Consider the following 12,520-nt stretch of genomic DNA (forward strand, 5'->3'; position numbering starts at 1 on the left):
GCCTTCCGCAGGCACCGTCTGTGGAAAATGTCCTAAATGGAGGGAGACAGTTGCCAGTGATGTGCTTCACCACTCTCTGTAGTGATTTGCGGCTGTGGACAGAATAGTTCCCGTACCAGACTGTGATGCAGCCCGTCAGCAGACTCTCGATGGTGCAACTGTAGAAGTTTGTGAGGATGCTGGCGTTCATGCCAAATTCCTCAGTCTTCTCAGGAAAAAGAGCCGCTGTCGGGCTTTCTTAGTTACTGTGTCCGTGTGCAGTGTCCAAGAGAGGTCCTCAGTGATGTGCACACCGAGGAACTTGAAGCTGCTGACCCTTTCAACCTCAGCATCACCGATGTGGATGGGGAGGTGTCCACTCCCCTGCTGTCTCCTGTAGTCCACGATCATCTCTTTAGTTTTCCTGACATTGAGAGAGAGGTTATTTTCCTGGCACCAGCTGTTCAGTGCCTTTACCTCCTTTCTATAGGCCATCTCATTATTGTCTGTGATGAGGCCCAGGATGGTCGTGTCGTCAGCAAAATTTAAGATGATGTTGGAGCTGTGCTTAGCAGTACAGTCGTGCGTGAACAATAATAATAATAATAATAATCTTTATTTATATAGCACTTTTCAACAAAACCAGTATTTGAACCAAAGTGCTTTACAGAGATTGATTAAATTAATTGAACAGATCAAATGTCAATAAATCCATAAAAACAAAAAAGAGAAAAAAAGAAAAAAGACACAGAACAGTACACTATAGAAATCAACATGAAACCGTCCCCCCACAGCAGAATTCACTGTGAGGGAAGGCACTAAAAATATCCAGTTCTCCCCCTCATAGTCCACCCGAGGTCGGGGTCTATATGTGGCCTCCTCAGCCAACTCGATGTTCTCAGGCCCTCTGCCGCGAAGCTGGATCATCGGCGTCGGGTGAACATTCTTCAGCGGCCTGAACTGAAGCGGCCGCTTCCTCCCTGAAGACTGCAATGTCCAAAGTTTACAGGCCGCGCTGGCCGGACCTCTGACACTGGCGAACTCGGACACCAGGCCCCGCGGTGTTGAAATCCAGTGCCGTCCGCCCGCGGCTGGACGCTCTGCAGCCGCAGCTCAGCGATGGTGCAGTCGGCGGTCCCAGTGCCCCGGAGCTTACCCGAAGGCGACCCGGTAAGGCATCGCCCGCTCCGTGTTGGTATTGGTGTCCCAGCATCTGCACCGCCGGCGAAGCTGCAGTCCCGGCAGGAAACGCCGCTCCAGCGCTGCTCCAGCTCGAAGGTAGGCCACACAGAGAGGACGAAGAAGCGGTTCGGAAGAAAACCGCATCTCCGACCAGGTAGGACTGGGATTTAAACAGTTTCCCCCTTCCCCCCCCCCCACCCACCACATAAAAGAAGACTTCCAATTAAAATTTTCCACGGACAGGACTAAAAATAAAAATAAAAAAGGGGAGAAAGGACAGACTGCAGGAGGAGCAGCCATACACAACGGCGCATCACCCCCGCAGTCCGCCAACAAGGAGTACAGGAGAGGACTGAGTACACAGCCCTGCGGTGCGCCTGTGTTAAGGATCAGTGAGGAAGAAGTGTGGCTGCCAATTCTCACCACCTGGAGCCCGCCTGTCTGGAAGTCGAATGTCTAGCCGCAGATGGAGGTCCCCAGTCCAAGATCACGGAGCTTGGGGACGAGTTTTGAGGGAATGATAGTGTTGAATGCCGAGCTGTAGTCAATGAAGAGCATTCTCACATATGTATTCCCTTTGTCCAGGAGGGTGAGCGCAGTGTGAGTTGCCATGGCGATGGCATCGTCCATGACCCTGTTTGGTCTATAGGCAAACTGAAGAGGGTCCAAGGTGTCAGGGAGAGAGGAGCAGATGTGAGTTTTGACTATCCGCTCGAAGCACTTCATGATGACTGATGTCAGTGCAACAGGACGGTAATCATTTAAACAGGAGATTAATGGTTTCTTTGGAACAGGAACAATGATGGATGCTTTGAAGGGAGTGGGAACCACAGACTGACTCAGGGAGAGGTTGAAGATGTTGGTGAACACCTCTGCCAGTTGATCAGCGCACGCCCTGAGAGCCCACCCTGGAATACCATCCGGCCCTGGAGCTTTGCGGTCATTGACCTTTTTGAAGGACCGCCTCATGTCTGGTAGCTCAGCTAGTTCGGTTTCGAGGGCTTCTGCTCGTTTGGGAGTCAAGGCTGAATTAGGAGCGCTCTCAATAGAAGTGGATGCTATGAAGAAAAAACATGAGATGGCCCGACGGCAAGAATAGATGATGTAACAGATGGCACGACAGAAAGAAGAGATGGCGCTTGTGTTTGTAGGGTCAGTGAGGTGGTCCCCCTGCACACCTGTGGACTCATGTTGGGCGCTGTGTTGCCTGCATCGAACTGGGCATAGAAGGTGTTAAGCTCGTCCGGGAGCGAACTGGTAGGCTGGACAGTGCTCCTGCTTTTCCATGCTAGTGCCTAGAATTGCAAAAGGATATGTACCATATAATAACCTTTCCCTTAAGTAAAAGTTGTTTCATTATTCTTGGGACACAACAGAAAATAGCATAGAAAATGTTGGAAATTGTTGCCATGAGTAAAATTGCAGGACAAATGTGGAGCAGTAGCTGGAAAATAGGATGCAGCAGATTTTGGGAGTAAGAATTATGCAAAACTAAGGGAATATAAGGATTTTTAAGAATATTTGCCTGCATGCCATGGCTGTAGCTAGATTTTGATCTCCAGCTTTGAATCTCAGTGCCCCGCTGTGGCTTCAAGATCCACATTTCCTGCAATTAATGGTTATGTACAAGTTCTTTTTTTTCCTTAAGTGATGATGAAAATTCAGTAAGGGACTTTAACAGTAAGATTACTTCCAGCCGTGACCTAAAATGTGACATTTCTTACTGTGGATTGGACAACTGGAGTTGACTCTTTGAGCTTTGGTCTTTGGGGAGGGAACAGTTTTGAGCCGGGGATCTGTTTTCAATGGAAGAAAGTAACAGATGTAAAATGCAACACCAAGATGTCATTAGGATTAGTCTGCCAAATTCTGGCTCCTCCATGCAAATTGGCCTGTGCTTAACTGCTCTAAAACTTCTGATAGTTTGGATCACAGGAAATGTGATAAAGAATCATAAATTACACAGCACAAAAAGTTGGTTGTACAAAAGGATTATCCAACTACACTGTCCTGCTCTTACATGACAGGATGTTTGAGCTCAGACAAATCTTCTATTTTAGGCTTGATGTCACAATTTTTATAGATAAATACTTTTAGTTGTTATTAACCTGTTCATGTACACTGGTTCCTGTCAGGTCAATGTGGGTTATAGCATGCAAGTTTCCGAGCCATTCTATCCCATTATCAGTTAAGTGTACACAGAAACGAATTCTCAGATGACTTAAACTGGAACACCTGAAAGAAAGAATCACATTGAAATGAATAAGTTTAGATATTAAAATGAATCTATCTTATTCTTTGATTTATGGTATTACTAATTTAACATAATCTAAAAATTAAACTTACTCCACCTATGTACCTCCCTGGATCCCTTTTATTACTACTATCTAAATCTGGAAACTTCTCATCGAATCAACCACACTGTGGGGAATACCACAGGGTACCTGGACGTGGCGCCGACAGACGAGAAGCCAAAGCAAAGAAGTGGAAGCCAAATAATCGAATGGAAACTAGGCTGAAACGCCAAATAACCGAAAGCGTACGAAGCCGAAACGTCAACAAACCGAAAGGGTGGGACGCCTAAATGCAAACTAACCAAAAGGGCAGGACACCTAAGAGCCAACTAGCCGAAAGGCTGCATCGCCTAAAAGCAAACTTACCGAATGGCCGTTGGCCGAAACGCCACCTACCCGAAAGGCGGCGTCGCCTACAAGCCAAAGAACTGAATGCCGCTCAACAGAAAAGCCAAATAACAGACATGACATTACTGGGGGGCGGGACGAGTCAGAAATTGGTCCAGACCCCTGTGTCCATCACATCACTGTGGAGGGATGAACATTGTCCCACACCTCCGCTCCCACTGACCCACAGCCCATCACAGTGCGGCTGCACGGGGGAGACGAGGCGGAGCGTGGTCGTGGGAGAGTGGGGACTGTTCCGAGGGATGCGCACCTTCGGCCACTTACAACTTGGTGCTTGGGTTCGGATTGCACAGTCACCTATGGCTTGTGTGGGAAAATGACCCCCACCCTACCGCCGGTGGTCCTTCGGGACAGCCCCACTCTCCCATGGCCACGGCTGCCATCCGCCTCGACTCCCCCGTGCAGCCGTACTGTGATGGGCTGTGGGTCGGGTGGAGCTGAGGTGTGGGACAAGCTAGTCACTCCGCCCACCCAGAGTCACCATCGGACCCAACCCCCCACACCAGGGTGATTCCCCCCCGACCCCCGGACCCTGACACCCACACCGGCTGATTCACCCCCACCCCGGCTGCGGGGACCGATGGCTTGGGGCATAGTAAATTGCTATTAAAACAGGGGGACACATACACATTCCCTGGCGGGCCAATGACAAGTGTGCATGACAACGAACAATTGTATCTCCTCCCACTCACCCCCCCCCCCCCCCCCCCCCCTTGACAACAAGTAGCACGTTTTATTTATTACCGTCTGGTTGCCTGCGGAATGCACACAGCAAGCTCCCACGCACAAAACACCAGATAATCTGTAAACTGTTTTAACCGAAGATGGACACAAAAAGCTGGAGTAACTCAGCTGAACAGGCAGCATCTCTGGAGAGAAGGAATGGGTGGTGTTTCGGGTCGAGACTCTTCAGACTCAGTCTTTAGGTCTGAAGAATGGTTTTGACACGAAACGTTCGGGTAGGTTGCGTTTCGGCAGAACGGCCATTCGGTACGTTTGCTTTTAGGCGATGCATCTTTCGGTTAGTTTACATTTAGGCGTCCACTTCTTTGCTTCGGCTTCTGGTCCGTCAGCGCCATGTCCGCACTCGTACTTTCATATGAAGAAAGACTGGATAGACTCAGCTTGTACTTGCTAGAATTTAGAAGATTGAGGGGGGATCTTATAGAAACGTACAAAATTCTTAAGGGGTTGGACAGGCTAGATGCAGGAAAATTGTTCCCGATGTTGGGGAAGTCCAGAACAAGGGGTCACAGTTTAAGGATAAGGGGGAAATCTTTTAGGACCGAGATGAGAAAAACATTTTTCACACAGAGAGTGGTGAATCTCTGGAATTCTCTGCTACAGAAGGTAGTTGAGGCCAGTTCATTGGCTATATTTAAGAGGAAGTTAGATGTGGCCCTTGTGGCTAAAGGGATCAGGGGGTATGGAGAGCAGGCAGGTACAGGATACTGAGTTGGATGATCGGCCATGATCATATTGAATGGCGGTGCTGGCTCGAAGGGCCGAATGGCCTACTCCTGCACCTATTTTCTAACTCCTGCACCTATTTTCTATGTTTCTATGTTTTTATGGATTGCAATGGTTAAGGGAATCTGCTTATTACCACCTTCTCAAAGAAAATTAGGAATGGAAAAAAATAAAACTGATCTTGTGAGTGCACCCAGATCCCGGAAAATTATTTTGAAGAATATAAAGAATCACTTTAAATGCAATATATTTTTGAGCATTTATGTGAGGGAATTATAGTTCACGTACATATTTTTTAAGAGCCAGTATTTATTAAGAAGTAATTAAAGCTTAGAATACTTTTTTACAATCTCATGCAAGAAAGCTAATATTTTCAAGGTACTTTAGAGCACAACTATTTAATAACTATTTGATATTTTAAAAATCATTTCAACAGTTTCTTAAAGTCGATTGCAGAAAATTGCAAAACAAAAAGCAGCCTAAAAATGGTGAAGTAAATTGGTGATAGTAACTTCAGGAGTTCCATGGTAAGCTGACTGAGTATGGACATCTTGACATTGTTCTTAGATTCATGTTGTAATGATAATAAACATAAATATTTTCCTTCATTTAGACAGCAAATCCATAATAGGACAAGTAATGATTATAATTTATTTATTGACCGGTTTCTAATGCTTTTATGTGAAAAAATTGAGACCGTGTAAATCATATATGTTAAATTATTAGTAGTTAACTTTCTGTGTAAATGGAAAGCTTGAGCTTCTTATTCATAAAATAATCAAAATATTTTTGCATACCTCTGTACGATTTTCAGTAATGTTAAATCAGTAATTAAGATGCAGTTGCTGAGATTCAGTTCTCTTAGTTTTGAACCTGATTGTCCTTCCAAAAAGATTCGTACACCTAAATCAGTGATACTACAACACAAATTATATGCGTTACACATTTACAGATATTTATCTGCTCTTTTATTTAAGTAATATACAAAAAGCATACTTCTCTCATTGCTGTACATGCAAAACAAACTTTAAAATAAATACATTTAAGACAAGAAGATCTGTCATGGGCCCAGCACATTGATTCAATCATAAAGATTACATAGAAAATGGTTGATATCTGGAACTCTCTGCCTGGGGACATGATGGAGCCAGACACGATCGTTAACTTTAAGAGAGATTTGGACAGGTTTTTAAATAGGCAAGGCTTAGAGGAATATGGAAGTAATGCGAGCAAATAGGATGAGTGAAAATGAGCAAAAAGATTGGCATGTGCTTGGGCCAAAAGACCAGTTTCTGTTTTGAAAACATTATGATTCAATGATCCAATACAGGCTGCAGGTCATTCATGGTGTCAGGCTTAGTGAGAACATACTGAATACTGAATATCTGTCATGGATGCCTTGAAGGGTCTGGTCATTATGTGGAATTGCTGATATTTAAAGATCCGTTCATTTCTTCTCGATTAGTAATCAATTCTGGTCAGGAGACAACCATTATTAAGGGAAACAATGCTAGAATGGAGTCACTGGACAATCACCTAATCTTACTGAATCCCAGTTTGGATGATAAAATGTATTTTTTCCAGGTTATCACATAGAAAAGCAGAGTAACCTGCTCAAGTAGAAGCCTGATGACCATAAAAGTTTTGGAGGACAGCTAGATCTGGCCAGCACCTTCCTCTGGGCTTCATGATTGAGTGTGTCAAAGAGCTTTGTCAGATCACTGCAGTGGGATTCCAATATGATTACATCAACAAGGCAAAATAATCACTGTAAAAAGTGTTTGTGGGAATTTGTCATGTATGGAAACATGTAACGTCTAGGTATTTTCCACACTTTGACATCTCTTTTCTTCGTGACAATATTGGAATTTTACAAACCCAGAGGAGAATGAATATTTGAAAAAAAAAACTTGAAAGAGTTTCTATACCAGCTCTTCACCGCCAACCTTAAACATTTCAGCTGGTATGCAGTCATAAGGTCATAATGCTATAAGGAACAGGAGAAGAATTAGGCCATTCAGTCCATCAAGTCATTCAATCATGACTGATCTATCTCTCCCTCCTAACCCAATCCTCCTGCCTTCTCCCCATAACCTCTGACACCCGTACTAATCAAGAATCTATTTACAGTATCTCTGCTTTAAAAATATCCACTCGGCCTCCACAACCATCTGTGGCAAAGATTCACCACCCTCTGACTAAAGATATGTATCTTCATCTCCTTCCTAAAAGAACGATCTTTAATTCTGAGACAATTACCTCTAGTCCTAGACTCTCCCACTAGTGGAAAAATCCACTCCCCATCCACTCTATCCAAGCCTTTCACCATTCTGTCCGTTTCAATGAGGACCCCCCTCATTCTTCTAAACTCCAGCATGTAAAGGCCCAGTGCCGACAAACGCTCATCATAGGTTAACCTACTCATTCCTGAGATCATTCTTGTAAACCTCCTCTAGAGCCAGCACATCCTTCTTCAGATATGGTGCTCAAAATTGCTCACAATATTCCAAATGCAGCCTTACCAGCACCTTTTAGAGCCTCAACCTTACATCCCTGTTTTTCCATAAAAGCCCTCTTGAAATAAATGCTATCTTTACTACCGATTCGACTTGCAGATTAACTTTTTGGGAATCCTGCACCAGCACTCCCAAGTCCCTTTACACTCCGATTTATAGATACTCACCCTATTTAGAAAATAGTCTAGGGCTTTATTCCTACTACCAAAATGTATGACACCACACTTTTCTACACTATATTCCATCTGCCACTTCACTGCCCACTCTCCCAACCTGTCCAAGTTCTTCTGCAGCGTCCCTGCTTTCTCTACACTACCTGCCCTTCAACCTATTTCGTATCACCTGCAAACTTGGCCACAAAGCCTTCAATCTCTCTCGTCCAAATCATTAATTTACAATGTGAAGAGTAGCGGCCCCAGCACTGACCCTTGCGGAACTCCATTAGTCACTGCCAGCCAACCAGAAAATGCCATGCTTTATTGCCACTCTTTGTCTTCTGCCATCCAGCCAACCTGCTATCCATGCTAGTATCCGCCCTTTGATACCATGGGCTCTCATCTTCCCTGCTTAGGAAGATGAGAGCCCATGGCACCTTATCAAATGCTTTCTGAAAATCTAAGTGAACAACATCTACTGACTCTTCTTTATCTGACCTGCTATTTACTTCTTCAAAGAATTCCAACAAATTTGTCAAGCAGAAATTTCACAAAGCCATGCTGACTTTGGCTATTTTATTCTGAACTTCTAAGTACTCCGTAACTGCATTCTTTATAATGGACTCTAAAATCTTACCAACCCCCGAAGTCAGACTAACCGGCCTATAACCTGACGCTCTACCTCCTTCCTCGACTCTGTCCGGGGACCCTGACAGTCCTTTCAGATTAGGCAGAGGTTCATTTGCACTTCCTCCAACCACATCTACTGTGTCTGTTGTTCAAGATGTGGACTCTTATACATCAGCGAGATCAAACACAGTCAGGGCGATCGTTTCGTGGTACACCTGTCCCTCCGAGTTACTCCAGCTTTTTGTATCTACCTATAGTTCCCACTATTCTGCCTTGCTTCATTTTTGGGCAACGGCGTAATATTGGGAATCTCCCAATCATCTGGGACCACTCCTGACTCTAGTGATTCCTGAAATATCACTATCAATGCCTCCACAATCTCTAAAGCCACCTCTTTCAGAACCCCAGGTTACTGTCCATCTGAACCAGGTGACATCCACCTTCAGCCCTTTCAGCTTCCCAAGCACCTTCTCCATAGTAATTGCCACTCCACTAACTTCCACCCCCTAACTGTCTTGAATTTCAGGCACATTGCTGGTGTCTTCCACTGTCAAGACTGATGCAAAAAGATTCAACTCCTCTGCCATTTCCTTATTCCCCATTATCATCATTCTCCAGCTGTCCAACGTCCACTCTTGCATCTTTCTTGCTCTTTATATAACTGAAGAAACTCTTGCTATCCTCTTTTATATTATTGGCTGGCTTACCATCATATTTCATCTTTTCTCCCCGTATTGTCTTTTTAGTCACCCGTTGTTCTTTAAAACCTTCCCAATCCTCTGGCTTCCCACTAATCTTTGCTATGTTCCAATGACTTCCCTTTTAGTTTTATACTGTCCTTGACTTCCCTTATCAGCCACGGTTGCCTCTTTCTCTCCCTAGAATCTTTCTTCCTCTTTGGAATGATAAGATCCTGCATCTTCCAGAGTATTCCCAGAAATTCCTGCCATTGCTGTTCTATCGTCATCCCTGCTAGGGTCCATTTCCGGTCAACTTTGGCCAGCTCCTCCTTCATGCCTCTGTAGTCCCCTTTGTCCAACTGCAATACTGACACATCCGATATCACCTTCTCCCTATCAAATTGCAGATTAATACTTATCATATTGTGGTCACTGTCTCCTAATGGTTCCCTTACCTTGAGTTCCCTTATCATGACATAACACTAAATCCAAAATTGCCTTTTCCCTGATAGGCTCCACTACAAGTAGCTCTAAGAATCCAGCTCGGAGGTACTCTACAAATTCCCTTTCTTGGGGTCCAGTACCAACCTAATTGTCCTAGTCTGGCCCTGCAGCTTCTGGATGTTTGAAGGATTGTTTTTATGTTGGCAACTGACATGACAGTTGGCAACTTCATCATTCACGATTTGGAAATGTCTTGAAGTACTCCTCCCATCTGATTTTGATTTTTTTACTTCCTTGAAGAAGTACCAACCCCTTTAACATGGGACCTTTATTAATCTCTTTCTCATTTGTTCCCACATCCTTACAATGTGAAAGCATGTTAGCTCACACAGCCTCCGCCCATGCATGACACATAGCTGGTCTAAAGTAAGATTCTCCTAGACTTGAAAGAAGTAATAACTTTTATTCCATCTTCTTCAATAGCACTTCTAGATTAGATCTTAAAATTATGAATTCTTCAGTGCTCTCTTCTCAAATATACTCGAAGCATCCATTTGTCATGTGGCTCCCTTATGATTAACCATGGTCTTCAACAGTTGTCGCAGAGATGGATATCCCAGCCTTGAAATCAGCAATGGTCCCCTGGTTATCCAAATGCAACGACAAACCCACAGGAAATGTACTTCTGAGCTACCCTAAAGTAGTACATTTAGAGTTTGAGAATGTGCTGTCGGGAAAATCTAACCCACATTTTAGAAAACAGTAAATACCATGGCTCTTGTCTAGATCTTTAACATAAACTTATTTTAAACACCATGAATGAGATATATTTTGGAATAAAAAAATAGAATATAAAGAGTTATTGAAAAGATCTAAATAGGTAATAGTTTATTCAAGATTATTACCTTATACAGTCTGAAATATTCAACACAACGATGTCTTGCAGTGATGATATGAATTTCAAGCTGTTGTCAGTTATCTTTGGACAGTCTGACACATAGATGTGTTTCAAATTTGGACAACTGGTGCCGAAAGTTTTGAAGCTTATATCAGTTAAACGTTTATTACCTATTGTGGCAAAACATCAGTTATAGTCAAAGAATTTTGCTAGTTAAAGATGTAGCTTGTAAAAAAGTCTAATGTAGTAAATAAAGTACATAATTAATCAAACCTTCAGTTTTAAATACGGTGAGCTTGTTTCCTTGGGAAAGTGCTCTAACAGCTGAATCAGATATGTGTGGCGAGGCAAGAAGTGAAACTGTTGTGAGATTAGAATAGTAACCAGCCATTGCCTATAAGGATAAAATAAAAATGGACTGCATTATTACTGAGCTTCATGGTATAAAAAGAAAAACAAAAAACAAATACAATATTGGAATATTAATCAAAATGCAAAACGTGCAGGTGACAAGATTGGAAAAAAATGAAACATCTGTGAAGAGAGAAACAGAGAAAATGTTGTGGAACATGATAAAACAGTTGTCATAAAAGACAAGGAATTTGGAAAAAAAAAATTATTCCTGACTTACTTTTGAATGTTTTCTACCCTATTCAGTCTTAAATTATGTTTCTTCCACAAATAAGGAGCAAAAATGTAGATTTAAGGTACAGGACATAAAAAACAGAATGCTTGAAATACTCAGCAGATCAAGTAGCACCAATGAAAAAAGAAAGAGAATCATTCCTGTTTGCAAATCATTTGTTACAACATTATGATTCTATTAACTGCCTCTCTTCTTTCAGATGCTGCTTTGATGTACTGAATGTTTCCAATTTCTTCTATTTTAATCAGAATGCCAGTACCTGCAGTTTTATTCATTTTTATTATGGCACGCACCATTTTTCTGCTCAGTGCATCTTTCTTAATCAAAAGTTGAAGTATGAAGGTAAGCTAGCCAAGAATATAAAGGAGGATAGTAAAAGCTTCTTTAGGTATGTGAAGAGGAAAAAATTAGTTAAGACAAATGTGGGTCCCTTGAAGACAGAAACAGATGATTTTTTTTATGGGGAACAAAGAAATGGCAGACTAGGGAAGACACAAACCACACCTGGAGTATTGTGTGCACTTTTGGTCCCCTAATTTGAGGAAGGACATTCTTGCTATTGAGGGAGTGCAGCGTAGGTTTACATGGTTAATTCCCGGGATGGCGGGACTGTCATATGCTGAGAGAATGGAGCAGCTAGGCTTGTACACTCTGTAGTTTAGAAGGATGAGAGGTAATCTCATTGAAACATATAAGATTGTTAACGGTTTGGACACGCTAGAGGCAGGAAACATGTTCCCGATGTTGGGGGAGTCCAGAACCAGGGGCCACAGTTTAAGAATAAGGAGTAAGCCATTTAGAACGGAGACGAGGAAACATTTTTTCTCACAGAGAGTGGTGAGTCTGTGGAATTCTCTGCCTCAGAGGGTGGTGGAGGCAGGTTCTCTGGATGCTTTCAAGAGAGCCCTTAAAAATAGCGGAGTCACGGGATATGGGAGGAAGGCAGGAACGGGGTACTGATTGGGGATGATCAGTCATGATCACATTGAATGGTGGTGCTGGCTCGAAGGACTGAATGGCCTACTCCTGCACCTATTGTCTATTGTCAAACAATCTCCCAGATGTACTAGGGGACAGAGGACCTAGGGTGACGGAGGAACTGAAGGAAATTCACATTAGTCAGGAAATGGGTAGACTGATGGGACTGAAGGCTGATAAATCCCCAGGGCCTGATGGTCTGCATCCCAGGATACTCAATGAGGTGGCTCTAGAAATCGT

At 43.3% G+C, this 12,520-nt stretch overlaps 1 protein-coding gene across 1 annotated transcript in view; it reads right to left on the reverse strand.

Annotated features, from left to right (window-relative positions):
- The window catches only part of fbxl13 (F-box and leucine-rich repeat protein 13), a 126,103-nt gene that overhangs the window by 21,780 nt on the left and 91,803 nt on the right, over positions 1-12,520 (reverse strand). The window contains exons 16-19 of the mRNA XM_055653146.1: positions 10,930-11,050; positions 10,664-10,826; positions 6,131-6,250; positions 3,270-3,396 (exon numbers count right to left, since the gene is read on the reverse strand). Of these exons, the coding sequence (XP_055509121.1) occupies positions 3,270-3,396; positions 6,131-6,250; positions 10,664-10,826; positions 10,930-11,050 (531 nt within the window). The remainder of the gene's footprint in view (positions 1-3,269; positions 3,397-6,130; positions 6,251-10,663; positions 10,827-10,929; positions 11,051-12,520) is intronic.

The sequence above is a fragment of the Leucoraja erinacea genome, chromosome 22 (assembly GCF_028641065.1).
Source record: "Leucoraja erinacea ecotype New England chromosome 22, Leri_hhj_1, whole genome shotgun sequence".
Taxonomy (NCBI): domain Eukaryota; kingdom Metazoa; phylum Chordata; class Chondrichthyes; order Rajiformes; family Rajidae; genus Leucoraja; species Leucoraja erinaceus.